The sequence below is a fragment of the Oncorhynchus tshawytscha genome, linkage group LG12, assembly GCF_018296145.1.
Source record: "Oncorhynchus tshawytscha isolate Ot180627B linkage group LG12, Otsh_v2.0, whole genome shotgun sequence".
Lineage (NCBI taxonomy): Eukaryota > Metazoa > Chordata > Actinopteri > Salmoniformes > Salmonidae > Oncorhynchus > Oncorhynchus tshawytscha.
Window position 1 is genome coordinate 51552094 of NC_056440.1, and position 18413 is coordinate 51570506.

At 43.3% G+C, this 18413-nt stretch overlaps 1 protein-coding gene across 4 annotated transcripts in view; it reads right to left on the reverse strand.

Moving 5' to 3' along the window:
• Positions 1–2069: 2069 nt before the first annotated feature.
• Positions 2070–18413, reverse strand: part of LOC112263452 (AN1-type zinc finger protein 3) — a 50795-nt gene continuing 34451 nt past the window's right edge. Inside the window, exons 4-6 of one of the 4 annotated variants that reach the window (XM_024439696.2) lie at positions 14642–14707; positions 9216–9386; positions 2070–4222 (exon numbers count right to left, since the gene is read on the reverse strand). In XM_024439696.2, coding sequence (XP_024295464.1) covers positions 4068–4222; positions 9216–9386; positions 14642–14707 — 392 coding nt within the window. In that variant the 3' untranslated portion in view covers positions 2070–4067. Of the gene's footprint in view, positions 7344–9215; positions 9387–14641; positions 14711–18413 lie in introns of all 4 variants that reach the window. The other 3 variants (XM_024439695.2, XM_024439698.2, XM_024439697.2) reach the window with 3 other exon arrangements.

The window sequence follows — 18413 nt, forward strand, 5'->3', positions numbered from 1 at the left end:
TAAGGGGCCTTTTAATGCTGTCTCAGATATCAATGCTCGTCTGGTATCGTCACCATCCTCACAGAATGAAATAGAAGCCAAAAGCATCTAATGAAACTTAAACAGGTTGGCTATAGTTTACACAGATTTTAATAATAGTCCTGAGAGCGTTGCGCTAGCAATGCCAAGATTGTGGTTTCAATTCCCGCATGGATCAGACAAACTGTATTCACCCACTGTACTTAAAGGGGAAGTTTCCTGGCACAGATTAAGCCTAGTAGTGGAAGAAAATGTCCAATCAATGGAGAATCTCCATTGAAAATGCTTTTTAGTCCAGGATTAGGTTGAATCTGTGTCCAGGAAACCACCCTGAAATTGCCATAAAGGATTAATATAACAATAGCTGACTAATCATACACTTTGCTGATTGACTGGTTATCACAGACATTATTCGTTCTGAAATGGGCTCAGTTGGTAATAATGTGTTTAAGATGTAACTGAACCCATGCTTTTGTGATAATTGTTCTGGAATCTAATATAAGTCTAATATGCATGGGTTTCACTCGCAGCTCGGACATCAGCCTTTCTATTGCATTAGTAAATGAATCCGACTCCAACTACTGTGTCCACGTCGAGTCTTAAGAGAACACTTTCGTGTACACCTGGGCAGACCTAGCGATATGGGGCCTGGTTTTAAAATGAATTGAAGGGCCCCCCTAACCGAAATTATCCCCCGTAAATTAACTGCTATGATTATTATCTGACAATTAAAAATACCTTGTTCATATAAGTGTTTAATTTCTATGAAGCTGTCACACAATGTAAAATGTATGAATAACATACATTTTACATTAAAAAGTCAGTGTGGGCCCCAGTTTAATTTAAAACCTATGAAACATAGCTAAGGCAGCCTGTGTGTACATACACACACACACACTCGCTCTCAAACTCTACAATTTTGTAGATTCACTGCCTTAAATTGCGCATTCCAAAAACATTTGTGTTCAATTACCTTCTATTAAACAAAATTAGAGGTTAAATTGTGTGTATGGATTACATTTGCATGGCCGGCCAAGAACCAGCTAAATGACAGGACTCCTTGTTTGCTGTGCTGCAAATGGATGTCTTTACCCTTAACAGCATTTCATCTTCAAATCCCCCTTTACCACTATTGAGCCACTGGCAGCTACAGATCCCATTTCCTAATAACCAACACACAAACTCACCGGCTACTCTCTCTCACACACCCACACAGTGGTAATAACAGTGCTAAGATGTAAGAATGAACAGAAAATCAGCTCTGACGATAATGGATAAGATCAAATGAATTATCTGGATTTTAGATTTCTTGAATCGCTCGATTTAAAATAGAACGGATACCAAGCTTAAAACGAGATAGGGAATATGGCAGAAAGGTAACTGGGCTGTGTGCAGACAACTGAGCATATCGGTGGGTTAAGCATCTCTTATCCAAATTGGGGATAGTGAAGTACTACAAATTCTGCCCAAGTGATGTTGGCTGCTGGCCAATGTTAGCGTTCGTTTGAAGCCACCTTTTGATCATACATAGGTTTATCTTTTATCGAAAACACTAATTAGTGGATATAGGATGGCATCAAATACCCACCTTGCCTGTTTGTAAAAATCTCCATACACAAAAGCACATGGGCACCACACACGCAAGCACACGTAAATGCACACACTTAACAAATTATTTTTGTAATTCAGAGCAGATGCAAGTGGGTATACTGCTGCCAATAAACAGCTATTTACATCACCATAAAACTCTGCTACAGCCATCATGGCACAGAGCCAACAGCATGCACAGTGCCAGCAAACACTAAGTAGCAAACTACCTGTTAAATGTGTGAATGTGTGTAGACTGCACAGACACCATACACACGTGCCATTGAAATAGGATGTACGCACATTCATACAAGAGCTGACGACATAGGCATGTTTGTTCTAAGTTGCATATTTCTACCGAAACATTGTGCCCTGCTGAACACGGCCCAGTGTTTGTTCATGCTCCTCCCTCGATCCATCTCTCCATGAGACATGAGACATTGACCACCCTACACCTCCTCTCATCCAGTTTATTACTTTATTTTTTAGCAACAAAAGGGAACAAAAGAAAATGAAGGCTACAGAATTCTCTTAACCATTTTTTCTTAAATGTCAAACAAAAAATGCAGCACTATGCTAATGTGTAAGTAAAATAACATTTCAAAAACAAAGAGGGTTAAATAAGGGTTTTTCTTTCAGATACACAATATTATTTTACGACAATTCAATTTCTATTACATTTTTCCTCCCCGCTCTGCTTGTAGCCCCACAGCCCCACCTATGGCCAGGCCCCAACCTCTCACTCAGTGTTCGCTCTTTGGCAAGAAGAGGTGTGTGTGTGTGTGTGTGTGTGTGTGTGTGTGTGTGTGTGTGTGTGTGTGTGTGCGAGAGCAAGCAAGTGAGAAAATCAATACTGTGGAGAAATGAGAATGAAAGAGGGAAGGATTAATGGAGAGTAAGGTGGGTGAGAGCAAGACATGCTGTCTGGAAACGGAATGGAGAGAGTGAAAGGAGAAAGACAGTGGTGTGCGATGGCAAGGGCAGGAAGAAGAGCATCTGTGAAAGAAAGAGGGAGTTAGAATCCTACCGAGGGGTCGGGGATGGCATCGAGAGACAGAGGCGTCGCAGAAACATTTCAAACAGTGGGAGCTGATGGGAAATTAAGTCCATGGCTAAGATATTATGGGTTATATCGAGCGAAACCAGAACAACCATGAGGGTCCCACTGAAGAACTTTGTCAAAAGGTTCGCCACAAATTCAGCACAGTCCAATGTGTACCACTTGATTTTGCTTAGCTGTCCTTGTGCTCTGCGCATGTGGGCTGAACTGTATGTAAGAGTGTTTGTGTATGTATGTGCGCATGTGTGCAGGGGGAACCAGATTCCGATAGAGGCACATATAGAGGTCTCGTGACAGCTCTTTGCTTTTGTGTCCATCTTAGGAAGTTTATCCTTGGCCAGCACCCGTAGTAGCATGAACATCATGGCCAAAGGAAATCTCAAGGGGTGTGTTTTCCGTCTCCATAGCGACTGAAACTCACTCGGGGAGATGGATTAAATCCCTGACAGACAGACTGTTCCATTTTTAATCCAACCCCACTAACTAAGGGACGATCGGTGCCTGTTGTCTAGAAAGGAAGTTCTCTCTCCCAAGATACAGAAAATGGCTGCTGTGTCAACAGCAGCAGGCAGGTCAGATGGGGAGGGGGTAAGGGAGTTGCAATAGTCCACCCCCCCCCCTGCCTCTCCCCTGTAAACCCCTCTCCTTGGATTCTCCCACAACCTGAGGTGGTGGTGATGATGATAGGGACAGTTGCAATAAGCAGCAGATGGCTTTAGTTTTTTCTGAACAGGGATGTCCCTGATCTGGAGATGGGAGGGGTTAAGGCTGAGAAGCAGTGGTGGGTGTGACACGCTCAAAAGTCATAGGTCAAAATCACAAAACAGTGGAGGGAGAGGGATTCAAGGGATGTCTTGGGGTGGTAGGTGCTCCTTAGGTACAGATCTAAGATCAGCTTAACCTCCCTTGCATCATACCCTTTATCAGTGGGTTGACCTGAACTAAAAACTGACCTTAGATCAGTGTTTAGGGGGTAACTTCATCCCACTCTGTGATAGTGATGACATGAGGGGGCTCTGGTCTTTATTATGAGGTTGGCAGACAGGGAAGTGACAGATAGGTGGCTTTAGCAGTCCCTTGTCGGGGCGCGAAAACTAGAAGTGCTTTGTCTGCTTATTTGAGGTAAGAGCATTGTCACAACAAAAAGTGGCAGTGGGGACAACAGTGAGTATAAAGTGAGCATTTGTCTCCGTCCCCATTTGCCACCCTTTCCCCGAAGTCTCCACTTACACACTTTCTCACATTGATTTAACAACGCAACCAATGCTTTACACCAATCCTATACTTTTAAGAAATCCATGACGGGGTCTGTACAAGTGCACATTTCTGGATAAAGATGAATGATTTAGGACGCAGTCTCCTCTTCCTCGCTCTCATCGTCGGGGTTGGGGATGGGGGGGGTTCAGGTGCACTCCTCACCGATGCGCTGGCATGAGCGGCCCACCTTGCGATCCAGCTTGACCATCTTGAGGATGGCTTCTTCACGCCCGTGCCCCAGGTGGTCGAAGAGGCAGTCGTGCTGCTCGGGCAGCCGGTGGAGCATGCAAAACACATAGCCTGTTGGTGAGAAGGTGAGATGTTTTTTTACTTTTTATATATAGCATGAGTTGACACACCCAAAAAAATGTTGAAGTGGTGCTGACTATGCTCTTTGCCGAACGGAACGAGTGTGATCGTATACTCCCTTAAAAGACCTTGGCTTGAAAAACTAGAAAAACGCATTATCAATAGTAATGTTTGTCCATTTTGAGAAGCTGTAGCCAGTATACACTCAAAATAGTCCGAATTAATCTAACAAGAAGTCTGTCATTCATTCTGCCGTTTTGCCGAATAGATCTTAGTCGCACAATTTTACATCTAAGTAAGATGTTTGGTGAAGTATTTCTCAATGAAAAATGTGCATGAAAATGAGTCGTCTCATTAAAAGACTATTGAAGAATCCATACTGTTGACCAATCACCGATGAAGGGGCGTAGACTTCGGCTCCAAACTTCGGATTGCCTCTGGAAAATAATGTGTGCCTGAACGGCCGAAAAAACCCTCACCGAAGTCCAAAACTAACAAAAACATCACAGAATGTTGTCATAGATATACAAACTCTACCAAACTGTTTCAGCTGGGAAGCATACGCCTTATGGACATTTCCAAACCTAAATACATGTAATGCATTCTTCAACATAGGGGAGTTATGGAGTGGGGAGAAAATGAGGCAGGAGAAACGTTGTTCTCCTTTTTCAATTGGTTTACAGATGTGTCGTTGCACCAATAGTTAAACTCCCTTACTTTTCTGGCCCTCCCCCAGTTTTTTTAGGCAACATTTTGTCCTCTTTGGGAGCACCCTTGTTGTTAGGCTACATATTTTGATGGTGATGGGCAGGAAAGGGGGACAAAAAAGATTAAATGAAGATGTGAATAGATAGAGAGGAGATGGAGAAGGGGAGTAAGGGTGCAGAAGAGTACTTTTTCAAATTCTTTCAAAAGTTAAATTGGGCACAGACCACGATCCCCTAGCTACAGTATAGTGGCAACATTTTCTCTAATACGTCAATACATCCAGATCCAATTCAATAGAACAGAGACAAGCAAATGCATCTCCACGTTGTAAAGCTTCAACCCCAGCTAATGCAATTGCAGCTAATGCAGCTACCAGGGCTTTGTGGAGTGCCGACACAATGGAGACTCAATGGGGAGGATCGCTGGTGGTAGTGGCTTCACTGGCAATGATACTCAGGCAGCTTAGCTCCTAAGGACTGAGAACAGAGTATAGAGAATAAAGTATTCTAATGCTATTATACTCTGTTCTCAGTTCTGTGTTCACGAGAACACCAATGAGTACATCAAACACCGAATCTCAAATCAGTCCTAAGAAGCAACAAGGCCTGTCTTCAATACTCTACGCCTGAAACATGTAATCACAAACCAATTCTTAGGAGCTAGGACTGACCTCGAGTCAGTCATTAGGAGGTACAACACCCACTTTCTTCAATTCACTCCAGCCTGAGTATCATTGTCAGTCAAAGATCCCTGATCTCAAATCAGCCCTTAGGAGCTAAGCTGCCTGAGTATCATTGCCAGTGAAGACACTACCACCAGCGATCCTCCCCATTGAGTCTCCATTGTGTCGGTCCTCCACAAAGCCCTGGTAGCTGAAAGGAGTCTCAATAATACACAGAGAGAGAGTGACTCGTTAGTTACGTTGGGAGTCTTAATGTATTCGTTAATATGCATAATGTTCCTGACAGCGACGAACACTGATTAAAGTCTCAGAGCGACAGCGACCGAAGCGCCCTTTAATTGAAGAGTGGCAGAGGCAATTATTAAGCCATGCACAGGAATGAATAAAGAAAGATGTGGTAGTGTGTGGGGTGGTGTGGTGCTACAGCGGGGCTAGCATGGAGCCGAAGGTAATGGTGGAAGAGGGAGTGGCTGATGGACGCAAAAGGGGAGTGGGATAGGGGAGAGCGTGGCTTGGTGGGAGTATGAGGAGAAAGAGGTTTGGTGACTAAAGTAACTGGTGTGTGTCCCTGAAGTGGTGTGTGTGACTGTTGTGTACATATGGACACATGCACCGTACACACACACCCTCTGACATGTAAAATGCTAACAGATGTACCTACTTGTGTTAACAGTTAACACACAACTTCAAACAGAGCATGGTTAATATAAGATAAAGGGACAAAGCTATTGCACTGAAAAACGTTCACAGCCAAAAACAAAGCACAGCCAATAGATAAACGGATCAAGTGAGGTACTTCTACTGACAAACGGCAGGGAAAGCGCTTTCTCGAGTGATAGTTAACTTTGCTGTGAAAATGCTGCTAGCTCTAAACAGAATGTGCCATCAATTTGGTGGCGAAGCAGTCAGTCACTAACAGCGAGACGTGTCATTAAGCCATCATTAGAATGACTTGTTGTCATAATAAATAGCAGTGCTAATAAAGCACGGGCGTTGGCTTCAGTAATGACACATTAAGTAGCCTACAACTACTGCTTTGTGGCTGAAATGATAGGCTTACTAACATGATATGATTGTTATCAGATATATATATATATATAGCTAAGCCTTAAAGAGGTAGCATATTCAAAGTGATTTAGACTATTGATTTGTACTTGCTGTTGACAACATGAAAATAGGGGTAGTCAACTATGGTAGTGCTAAATATTAGTAAAGTAATCAACACCAAGTTAGTTTAGCTGATTATCTGTATCCATCTAGTTGTCTTTAAGCTAAGGTATGGCCAATCAGAGTTGGGGTCACTTCCCTTTTAATTCAGTCAATTCAGGACGTGACCTGAAATTCCATTGAACCTTTGCTTAATATATATTTTTTTAAACAGTTAAGAATATTGGAATTTCAGTCAACTTCAAGAATTCACTGCAATAAAATGGAATTTACCCCAACATTGTGGCCTATTTCCTTGAGCGAGGCCTAAATCTATGCCTCCAGGTCTGCAGTTCTAGAAGACGAGGGTAAAGCAACTTATGCGTCAGTTCTTAACTCTGATGAGTTGAGTCTATGTATGAAGTTTAATTTTTATGAAAAACAAGTTCATTAGCTCAAAGTAGGTTTCTTAAAACAGTATTACAGTTTTGTGTGTCAAGTACAAAATCTCAGTCCAGTTCTAATGCTCCAGAGGAAAGTAAAGAAAGGGAATCGCTTTCTGTCCCGGAATGAGGCCTAAACAAAAGCAGAAATGTGCTGTTAGATTTGTATTACCACTGAGAAATATCAGAACAGTATTTTTGTCAAGTTTGAGTATATACAGTGCATTTAGAAATTATTCAGGCTCCTTGCCTTTTTCCAAAATTTGTTACGTTACAGCCTCATGCTGAAATTGATTAAATAGTTGCTTTTCCTCAATCTACACACACTCCATAATGACAAAGCAAAAACAGGTTTTTGCAAATTTATTAAAAACAAAAACAAAGAAATATCACATTTACATAGGGATTCTGACCTTTTCCTCAATACTTTGTTGAAGAACCTTTGGCAGCGATTATAGCCTTGAGTCTCCTTGGGTATGACGCTGCAAGCTAGGCACACCTGTATTTGTTTCTCCCATTCTTCTTTGCAGATCCTCTCAAGCTCTGTCAGGTTGAATGGGGAGCGTCGCTTCACAGCTATTTTCACATCTCTCCAGAGATGTTCGATCAGGTTCAAGTCTGGGCTCTGGCTGGGCCACTCAAGGACATTCAGAGACTTGGCCTGAAGCCACTCTTGCGTTGTCTCGGGTGTGTGCTTAGGGTCATTGTCCTATTGGAAGGTGAACCTTCACCCCAGTCTGAGGTCCTGAGCGCTGATGCTGCCACCACCATGTTTCACCATAGGGATGGTGTCAGATTTCATCCAGATGTGATGCTTGGCATTCAGTTCAAAGAGTTCAATCTTTGATTTATCAAACCAGATAATCTTGTTTCTCGTGGTCTGAGAGTCTTTAGGTGCCTTTTGGCAAACTCCAAGCGGGATGTCATGTGCCTTTTCCAGAGGAGTGCTGCAGAGATGGTTGTCCTTCTGGACGGTTCTCCCCTCTCCACAGAGGAACTCTGGAGCGCTGTCAGAGATGACCATTGGGTTCTTGGTCACCTCCCTGACCAAGGCCCTTCTACTCTGATTTCTCAGTTTGGCTGAGCAGCCAGCTCTAGGAAGAGTCTTGTTGGTTAACAAACTTCTTCCATTTAAGAAAGACACCACTGTGTTCTTGGGAACCTTCAACGCTGCTGAAATGTTTTGGTGCCTCGACACAATCCTGTCTCGGAGCTCTACGGACAATTCCTTCAACCTCATGGCTTGGTTTGTGCTCTGACATGCACGGTCAACTGTGAGATATTATATAGTGGTGTGCCTTTCCAAATCATGTCCAATCAATTGAATTTACCACAGGTGGACTCCATTCAAGTTGTAGAAACATTTCAAGGATGATCAATGGAAACAGAATGCCCGAGCTCAAATTTGAGTTGTACAGCAAAGGGTCTGAATACTTAGGTAAATAAGTATAAACTGTATAATTTTTTTCATACATTTGCAAACATTTCTAAAAACGTGTTTTTGCATTGTCATTATGGGGTATTGTGTGTAGATTGATGAGAAACATGCTTTATTTAATCCATTTTAGAATAAGGCTGTAGCCTATCAAAATGTGTAAAAAGTCAAGGGGTCTGAATACTTTCCGAATGCACTGCGTGTCAACACAGGAATGTTAACATACCTGCATTTGTATGAGAACGTGTGAGTGTAAGTATGTATGAGCCTCTGTGTTTGCTTGCATGTGTAAAAGTGTCCCATATGTTTGTGTAACCTTTATTTAACTAGGCAAGTCAGTTAAGAACAAATTCTTATTTACAATGACGGCCTACCCCGGACGACACTGGGCCGATTGTGAGAAGCCGTATGGGACTCCCAAAATTGTCCGGATGTTATACAGCCTGGATTCTAACCAGGGACTGTAGTGACGCACTGCATCTCAGTGCAAGAGGCCTTAGACCGCTGAGCCACTCAGGAGACATGTAGGCCTATGTCTGTTTATGTTTTTATGAGTGCGTGTGTACTGACCACAGCGGCAGGAGCCGAGCTCTTGCTGTACCAGCTCCAGTTTGGTATGGCATTGGTGGCAGCGCCGGCATCTCTTCTGCTTGGGACCCCCATTGGTAGATGACGACTCCTTAGACCCGGGGCCCACCCTTGCGCTCTTCTCTGGGGATGCGTCACTCTCTGACTCAGAGGCTGCTCAAACACAAAAAGAAAACACACACAAAAAGGCCACACCGATCCATTAAGAGTGTGTTTTAGTGAAGGGTCGTACGCGAACAAACGGCTCTTTTTGAACAAATCTTCATGGTGAACGTTAGGAACCTAAACACATCGATGAAAGAGATGTTAATTTGGCTCGCTGATTTGCATACTGCCACTACTGCTTGTTGAGGTCAAAACAAAGTTTTGCAGCAGATAACTTACAAAATAATTATAAGTCTAAGCCTTCGGTGGGTTCTAAGCTGACATATGTAATTTTTTAAAGATAGCTAAATGATCCATAGAATGACTATTAGCAATAAAATACTGAATTTCACCTTTATTATAGTCCAGTGAAATGAACATGATTCCAAGTGTTATTTCATAGATTTGATGTATTCACTATTATTCTACCATACAGAAAATGAAGAAAAACCTAATATATATATATATATATACACATAAATACACACACACACAGTTGAAGTCGGAAGTTTACATACACTTTGGTTGGAGTCATTAAAACTTGTTTTTTTTAACCACTCCACAAATTTGTTATTAACAAACTATAGTTTTGGCAAGTCGGTTTTGGACATCACTTTTTCACCCCTCATGATGCCATCTATTTTGTGAAGTCCACCAGTCCTTCCTGCAGCAATACACCCCCACAACATGATGCTGCCACCCCCGTGCTTCACGGTTGGGATGGTGTTCTTCGGCTTGCAAGCCTCCCCCTTTTCCCTCCAAACATAACGATGGTCATTATGGCAAACAAGTTTTATTTTTGTTTCATCAGACCAGAGGACATTTCTCTAAAAAGTACGATCTTTCTCCCCATGTGCAGTTGCAAACCGTAGTCTGGCTTTTTATGGCGGTTTTGGAGCAGTGGCTTCTTCCTTGTTGAGTGGCCTTTCAGGTTATGTCGATATAGGACTCGTTTTACTGTTGATATATACTTTTGTACCAGTTTCCTCCAGCATCATCACAAGGTCCTTTGCTCTTGTTCTGGGATTGATTTACACTTTTCGCACTAAAGTACGTTCATCTCTAGGAGACAGAACGTGTCTCCTTCCTGAGCGTTATGACAGCTGCGTGGTCCATGGTGTTTATACTTGCGTGCTATTGCTTGTACAGATGAACGTGGTACCTTCAGGCATTTGGAAATTGCTCCCAAGGATGAACCAGACTTGTGGAGGTCTCCAATTTGTTTTCTGAGGTCTTGCCTGATTTCTTTTGATTTTCCCATGATGTTAAGCAAAGAGGTAATGAGCTTGAAAGGTAGACCTTGAAATACATCCACAGGTAAACCTCCAATGGACTCAAATGATGTCAATTAGCCTATCAGAAGCTTGAAGGTAGGCTTTGAAATAAATCCACAGGTATATCTCTAATTTACTCAAATTAAGTAAATTAGCCTATCAGAAGCTTCTAAAGCCATGACATCATTTTCTGGAATTTTCCAAGCTGTTTAAAGCCACAGTCAACTTAGTGTATGTAAACTTCTGACCCACTCAAATTGTGATCGTGAATTATAAGTTAAATAATCGGTCTGTAAACAACTGTTGGAAAAAATACTTGTGTCATGCACAAAGTAGACATTCTAACCTACTTGCCAAAACTATAGTTTGTTAACAAGAATTTTGTGGAGTGGTTGAAAAACAAGTTAATGACTCCAACCTAAGTGTATGTAAACTTCCGACTTCAACTGTACATACCCCAACAAGAAGCCATGGATTACAGGCAACCTTTGCACTTAGCTAAAGGGTAGAGCTGCCACTTTCAAGGAGCGGGACTCTAACCCGGAAGTTTATAAGAAATCCAGGCAAAGCGTCAATACAGGACTAAGATCGAAACGTACGACACCGGCCCGACGTTCGTTGGATGTGGCAGGGCTTGCCAACTATTAGAGACTAAAAAAGGGAAGCACAGCTGAGATCTGCCCAGTGGCACTAGCCTACCAGACGAGACAAATAACTTCTATGCTCGCAATGAGGCAAGTAACACAAACATGCATGAGAGCATCAGCTGTTCCGGACAACTGTGTGATCACGCCCTCCACAGCCGACGTGAGTAAGACCTTTAAACAGGTCGACATTCAAAAGGCTGCAGGGCCAAATGGATTACCAGGATGTGTACTCCGAGCATGCGCTGACCACCTGGCAAGAGTCTTCACTGACATTTAACCTCTCCCTGTCTGTAATGCCAACATGTTTCAAGCAGACCACCATAGTCCCTGTGCCCAAGAACACTACGTAACCTGCCTAAATGACTACCGACCCGTAGCACTCACGTCTGTAGCCATGACATACTTTTAAAAAGGCTTGTCATGGCTCACATCAACACCATTATCCCAGAAATCCTAGACTCACTTAAAATTGTATACCGCACCAACAGATCCACAGATGATGCAATCTCTATTGCACTCCACACTTCCCTTTCCCAACTGGACAAAATGAACACCTATGTGAGAATGCTGTTCATTGACTACAGCTCAGCATTCAACACCACAGTGCCCTCAAAGCTCATCACTAAGCTAAGGACCCTGGGACTAAACACTGGATTCTGGATTCTGTACTTCCTGACGGGCCGACCCCAGGTGGTAAGAGTAGGTAACAACACATCTGCCACACTTATCCTCAACACGGGGGCCCCTCAGGGGTGCGTGCTCAGTCCCCTCCTGTACTTCCTGTTCGCATGACCGCATGGCCAGGCGTGACTCCAACACCATCATTAAGTTTGCTGATGACAACAATGGTAGGCCTGATCACTGACAACGATGAGACAGTCTATAAGGAGGTCAGAAACCTGACCGTGTGGTGCAAGGACAACAATCTCTCCCTCAATGTGATCAAGACAAAAGGAGATGATCGTGGACTACAGGAAAAGGAGGACCGAGCACACCCCCATTCTCATCGACGGGCTGTAGTGGAGCAGGTTGAGAGGTTCAAGATCCTTGGTGTCCACATCACCAACAAACTAACATGGTCCAAGCCCACCAAAACAGTCGTAAAGAGGGCACGACAAAACCTATTCTCCCTCAGGAGAATGAAAATATTTGGCATAGGTCCTCAGATCCTCAAAAGGTTTTACAGCTGCACCATCGAGAGCATCCTGACGTGTTGCATTACTGCCTGGTATGACAACCGCTTGGCCTCCGACCGCAAGGCACTACAGAGGGTAGTACATACGGCCCAGTACATCACCGGGGCCAAGCTTCCTGCCATCCAGGACCTCTATACCAGGCGGCATCAGAGAAAGGCCCTACAAATTGTCAAAGACTCCAGACACCCTAGTCGTATATTGTTCTCTAGGTCCAAGAGGCTTCTAAACAGCTTCAACTCACAAGCCATAAGACTCCTGAACAGCTAATCAAATGGCTACCCAGACTATTTGCATTGTCCCATCCTACGCTGCAGCTACTCTCTGTTACCTATGCATAGCCACTTTAATAACTCTAACCTCATGTACATAATTACCTCAATTACCTCGACACCGGTGCCCCCCGCACATTGACTCTGTACTGGTACCCCCTGTATATAGCCCTGCTATTGTTATTTATTGCTGCTCTTTAATTATTTGTTATTCTTATCTCTTACTTTTTTAGGGATTTTCTTAAAACTGCATTGTTGGTTAAGGGCTTGTAAGTAAGCATTTCACTGTAAGGTGAAACACCTACTCATGTTGTATTCGGTGCGTGTGATAGATAAAATTTGATTTGAGATGTGTTTGTGCCGTCATGTGCATTAGTAGCACAATTTCAAACCTTTTGACATTTGTTTTTACTTATGTTGACTTTCCCATATTGACGTTTTAAGTTTCGGCAAACTTTTCTTAGCGGATGTACAATCATTGCAAATTGAATTATGGGGTGTTTCAGGCCCCAAAGTGAACATCACTGTACACTTGCAAACTCGATCAAAAACAAGGGCTGAGGAGCTTACATTAAGAACTTCCCTTGTTTTGCTAATCATTTGGACCAACTTCCAAGACAGTGACGGGGATTCCCCCAAGGGCATAAGATGAGGGTAAGTGGAAGAGGGTGTCTTTTATGAGTTTGAAATGCAGCCAAGGGCTTGATGATAAGTTGAATCAGGTGTGCTACCTCTGTAATACATCAAATGATTACTTCCGGCGCCGACAGAGATGGCCGCCTCGCTTCGCGTTCCTAGGAAACTATGCAGTTTTTTGTTTTTTTACGTGTTATTTCACAAGCATTTCGCTACACTCGCATTAACATCTGCTAACCATGTGTATGTGACAAATAAAATTTGATTTGAAATGCAAGGAATGGCTGAGGGTCCCCAAGGAGATGTTTGAGAAATGCTGCATTGGGCTAATTAAAGCATGTCCCCCATCACATTCTACAACAAAATAACAGACCACAATGATACCCATATACAGTACTTTAGTTAAAATGGCTGCCATTGACAAAATTAGTCAAGCATCTGCCCATAAGTCAGTTTTAGGTCAGGATTTTTCTCCTCCATCCCAGAGACGTTTCTTTCCTCACTGGTTCGGCTGTGGAACAAAGATCTTCGCTCGATACATTTCTGAGAACTAGGCCAAGTTGACCGGCGAATCTTTGGCATTCACGATCGATTCCTCCGCGCCCATTATCCTATGGAATCTCTCTGGGTGCACCATGTAAGGAATAGGGTGCCATTTGGAATGTAGAAGTTCCTTTGGTATCTCCAGTCTTTCTGCCTTTTTAATGGGTCTTCTTTTTAGCGGCAAGGGCCCTCAATGGAGGGTAGAAACATGTGATCTCCAGCAGAGGAAGAGGAGTTCCTTAGTCGTTTAAGTCTCGCTGACAAATGTGTGTGTGTGTGTGCATGTGTGTGCATGTGTGTCCACTCCTTAATGTCAACCTTAATAAGATAGAAAGGCCATATATTGCAGCCATATTACATAATACTGGAGCGCCTAAAACTATGGTCACTTCACTTACTTGCTCACTGAAATGCGGGTGCAGTTTCAATTGCATGGGGAATATACTTAATGAAAACTACCTAACAAATGTGAGGTAGTCTACTTTCCCCAATATCTCCCCTTATTGCATTCAATTTACAGTCTACCTATCGGGTCAATTAACTCTGCCATTTTGGATCAATTAACAGTGGTTGATTCCAATTCCCTCCGACACCAGTCTCACTCCATTCCGGCTCCGTTAAGTGGAGTTGACAGGCCCGTAGTGGGAACATGGCGCCTGACACGGAAACCTAGTGTTAGGTCCGTCGAGGCGTAGCTACCTGAGTTGCAGGGCCGTTTTGTGGGGGTGGATACTAGTATGCCGTGGGCTGTGTCTGTGCTGGAGACTTCTGGAAGAGAAAGGGGGAAAAAGAAAGAAAAGAGAGACTTGTGGTTGGTACAATCCATCAACTACAAAGAGCAGACAGACATGGAGGGTCAAGGTATGATGCAATCTAGTTCTTTTCTGACTGTGTGTGTGTGTGTGTGTGTGTGTGTGTGTGTGTGTGTGTGTGTGTGTGTGTGTGTGTGTATATATGTGTGTGTGTGTGTGTGTGTGTGTATATATACATACATACATACACACAGTGGGGAGAACAAGTATTTGATAACCTGCAAAATCGGCAGTGTTTCCTACTTACAAAGCATGTAGAGGTCTGTAATTTTTATCATAGGTACACTTCAACTGTGAGAGGCAGAATCTAAAACAAAAATCCAGAAAATCACATTGTATAATTTTCAAGTAATTAATTTGCATTTTATTGCATGACATAAGTATTTGATCAACTACCAACCAGTAAAGAATTCCAGCTCTCACAGACCTGTTAGTTTTTCTTTAAGAGGCCCTCCTGTTCTCCACTCATTACCTGTACTAACTGCACCTGTTTGAACTCGTTACCTGTATTAAAAACACCTGTCCACACACTCAAACAGACTCCAACCTCTCCACAATGGCCAAGACCAGAGAGCTGTGTAAGGACATCAGGGATAAAATTGTAGACCTGCACAAGGCTGGGATGGGCTACAGGACAATAGGCAAGCAGCTTGGTGAGAAGGCAACAACTGTTGGCGCAATTATTCGAAAATGGAAGAAGTTCAAGATGATGGTCAATCACCCTCGGTCTGGGGCTCCATGCAAGATCTCACCTCGTGGGGCATCAATGATCATGAGGAAGGTGAGGGCTCAGCTCAGAACTACACGGCAGGACCTGGTCAATGACCTGAAGAGAGCTGGGACCAGAGTCTCAAAGAAAACCATTAGTAACACACTACGCCATCATGGATTAAAATCCTGCAGCGCACGCAAGGTCCCCCTGCTCAAGCCAGCACATGTCCAGGCCCGTCTGAAGTTTGCCAATGACCATCTGGATGATCCAGAGGAGGAATGGGAGAAGGTCATGTGGTCTGATGAGACAAAAATAGAGCTTTTTGGTCTAAACTCCACTCGCCATGTTTGGAGGAAGAAGAAGGATGAGTACAACCCCAAGATCACCATCCCAACCGTGAAGCATGAAGGTGGAAACATTCTTTGGGGATGCTTTTCTGCAAAGGGGACAGGACGACTGCACCGTATTGAGGGGAGGATGGATGGGGCCATGTATCGCGAGATCTTGGCCAACAACCTCCTTCCCTCAGTAAGAGCATTGAAGATGGGTCGTGGCTGGGTCTTCCAGCATGACAACGACCCGAAACACACGGCCAGGGCAACTAAGAAGCTTCAAGGTCCTGGAGTGGCCTAGCCAGTCTCCAGACCTGAACCCAGTTGAACATCTTTGGAGGGAGCTGAAAGTCCGTATTGCCCAGCGACAGCCCTGAAACCTGAAGGATCAGGAGAAGGTCTGTATGGAGGACTGGGCCAAAATCCCTGCTGCAGTGTGTGCAAACCTGGTCAAGAACTACAGGAAACGTTTGATCTCTGTAATTGCAAACAAAGGTTTCTGTACCAAATATTAAGTTCTGCTTTTCTGATGTATCAAATACTTATGTTATGCAATAAAATGCAAATGAAATACTTAAAAATCATACAAGGTGATTTTCTGGATTTTTGTTTTAGATTCCGTCTCTCACAGTTGAAGTGTACCTATGATAAAAATTACAGACTTCTACATGCTTTGTAAGTAGGAAAACCTGCAAAATCAGCAGTATATCAAATACTTGTTCTCCCCACTGTATAGATTTATTATTATTTATGTATTTTTCCATGGAGGCATTTAATAGACTAATGTTGTTTTGTGGCCCTAAAATGTCAATCTTTACGTCTAGACATTTTAAGTTTGGATAGAGTCACCTATTTAGAAGTGAAACAACGCAGGTTTACAGTTCAATTTGTAGAATTGTAGATAATTATATAGGGGTAAGGCAGCAAATGCTGAATCTGACTTACTCAAACCTTTCTAGACTTGCTGGAACAGCAACTTGGCAGCATTAATCCTTTTCGTGACATATAAATGGTATCCAATGAATGGGATCCAAATTATCTTTACATTTGGCTTACTTAGCTACCTATGATATATTTTATTAGCCCTTTTTTCTCCCCAATTTTGTGGTATCCAATTGGTAGTTACAGTCTTGTCTCATCGCTGCAAGTCCTGTATGGACTCGGGAGAGGCGAAGGTCGAGAGCCACGCGTCCTCGAAACACGACCCAACCAAGCCTCATTGCTTCTTGACACAATGACCGCTTAACCCGGAAGCCAGCCACACCAATGTGTCGGAGGAAACACTGTACACCTGGCAACCGTGTCAGCCCGGCCCACCACAGGAGTCGCTAGAGTGCAATGGAACAAGAACATCCCTGCAGACCAAACCCTCCACTAACCCAGACGACACTGGGCCAATTGTGTGCCGCCCCATGGGTCTCCTGGTCGCGGCCAGCTGCGACAGAGCCTGGACTTGAACCAGGATCTCTAGTGTCTTAGACCACTGCGCCACTCGGGAGGCCCTAGCTACCTATGATATCTAATCTGTGTCTGACATGTCTTGGTCTTACAGAGGACGAATTGAGGTTGAAAAATCAAGAGTCGACTGACAAGTCAAGTATATTACACTAAATCGCTACAGAAATACATTTTCCCGTTCATTTAAATGGGTCCCAGTCATGACAGATCGCTAACGTAAAGTGGACTGTAACCACCTCTTTGTATACATAACCTGGGCAGATCTTCCAGATAGTGGAAGATCTGCCCAGTACTCCAACTGCCTTCCTTTCTCCCACCTCTCTCTCCTATGTATGCCAGGACAGATATAGCCTGGTCTGGGCAGCTCCACCGTTGTTGCAGAAAATAGCAGATGTGTCCTTAGCAATAGCAGGCTCCTGGACTAAAGGAGTAAGTGTGTGTGTTTATTGAAGAAAGCAGACTGTGTCCGTCTCATGTAAACAGGAGTCGCTAGAGTGCAAAAAAGACACGAAAAATCTGTATTAACTGGTGGTCTAGGTACCACAACGTCTCTGACTGTATTGTGCATTCCCGGTTATGTTTTTTAAATATACTATGTATATGACTCGTTTCAGGAAACTAAGTGTATATCGCACTTCACTACTTCACAGTAGCGGCATTTGAACATAAACATTTATATTTTATCAAAATGCATTTTTTGGGGCTGAAATGCCATCTGGAACGTTAACTCTCATGTGCTTTAATAACAAACTTCTATTCCATCCATAAATATGAATACAATTGGTCAATTACCAGCCTAGTCGGTTTAGCCACAGAAAAAGTCAGGAACCTTCCCGCTAGCCATGATTGGCTGAGATAATGGGTGGGCTGGACATGCTGGGAGATGAGTTTGGATTGGTCTGCCATGTAGCATGCTTCGGTCTATAACATAAGCTGTTCAGCACGTCTTGACAGTCCTATCGCACTGTTTTTGAAAGATATAACATTATCCATCAAGAATTACACAAGTTGTGCTACGTTTCTAAACCAAATTGATGCCCTGAATTCAGCAGGTGCTATCGACAGATCAGTTGGAAAAAGTGCTGGGCTAATTTCTGCACACGCCACGGTTAGTGTGAACCCGGAGTGACTTGACACAACGCTGGTCAAACAGCTAC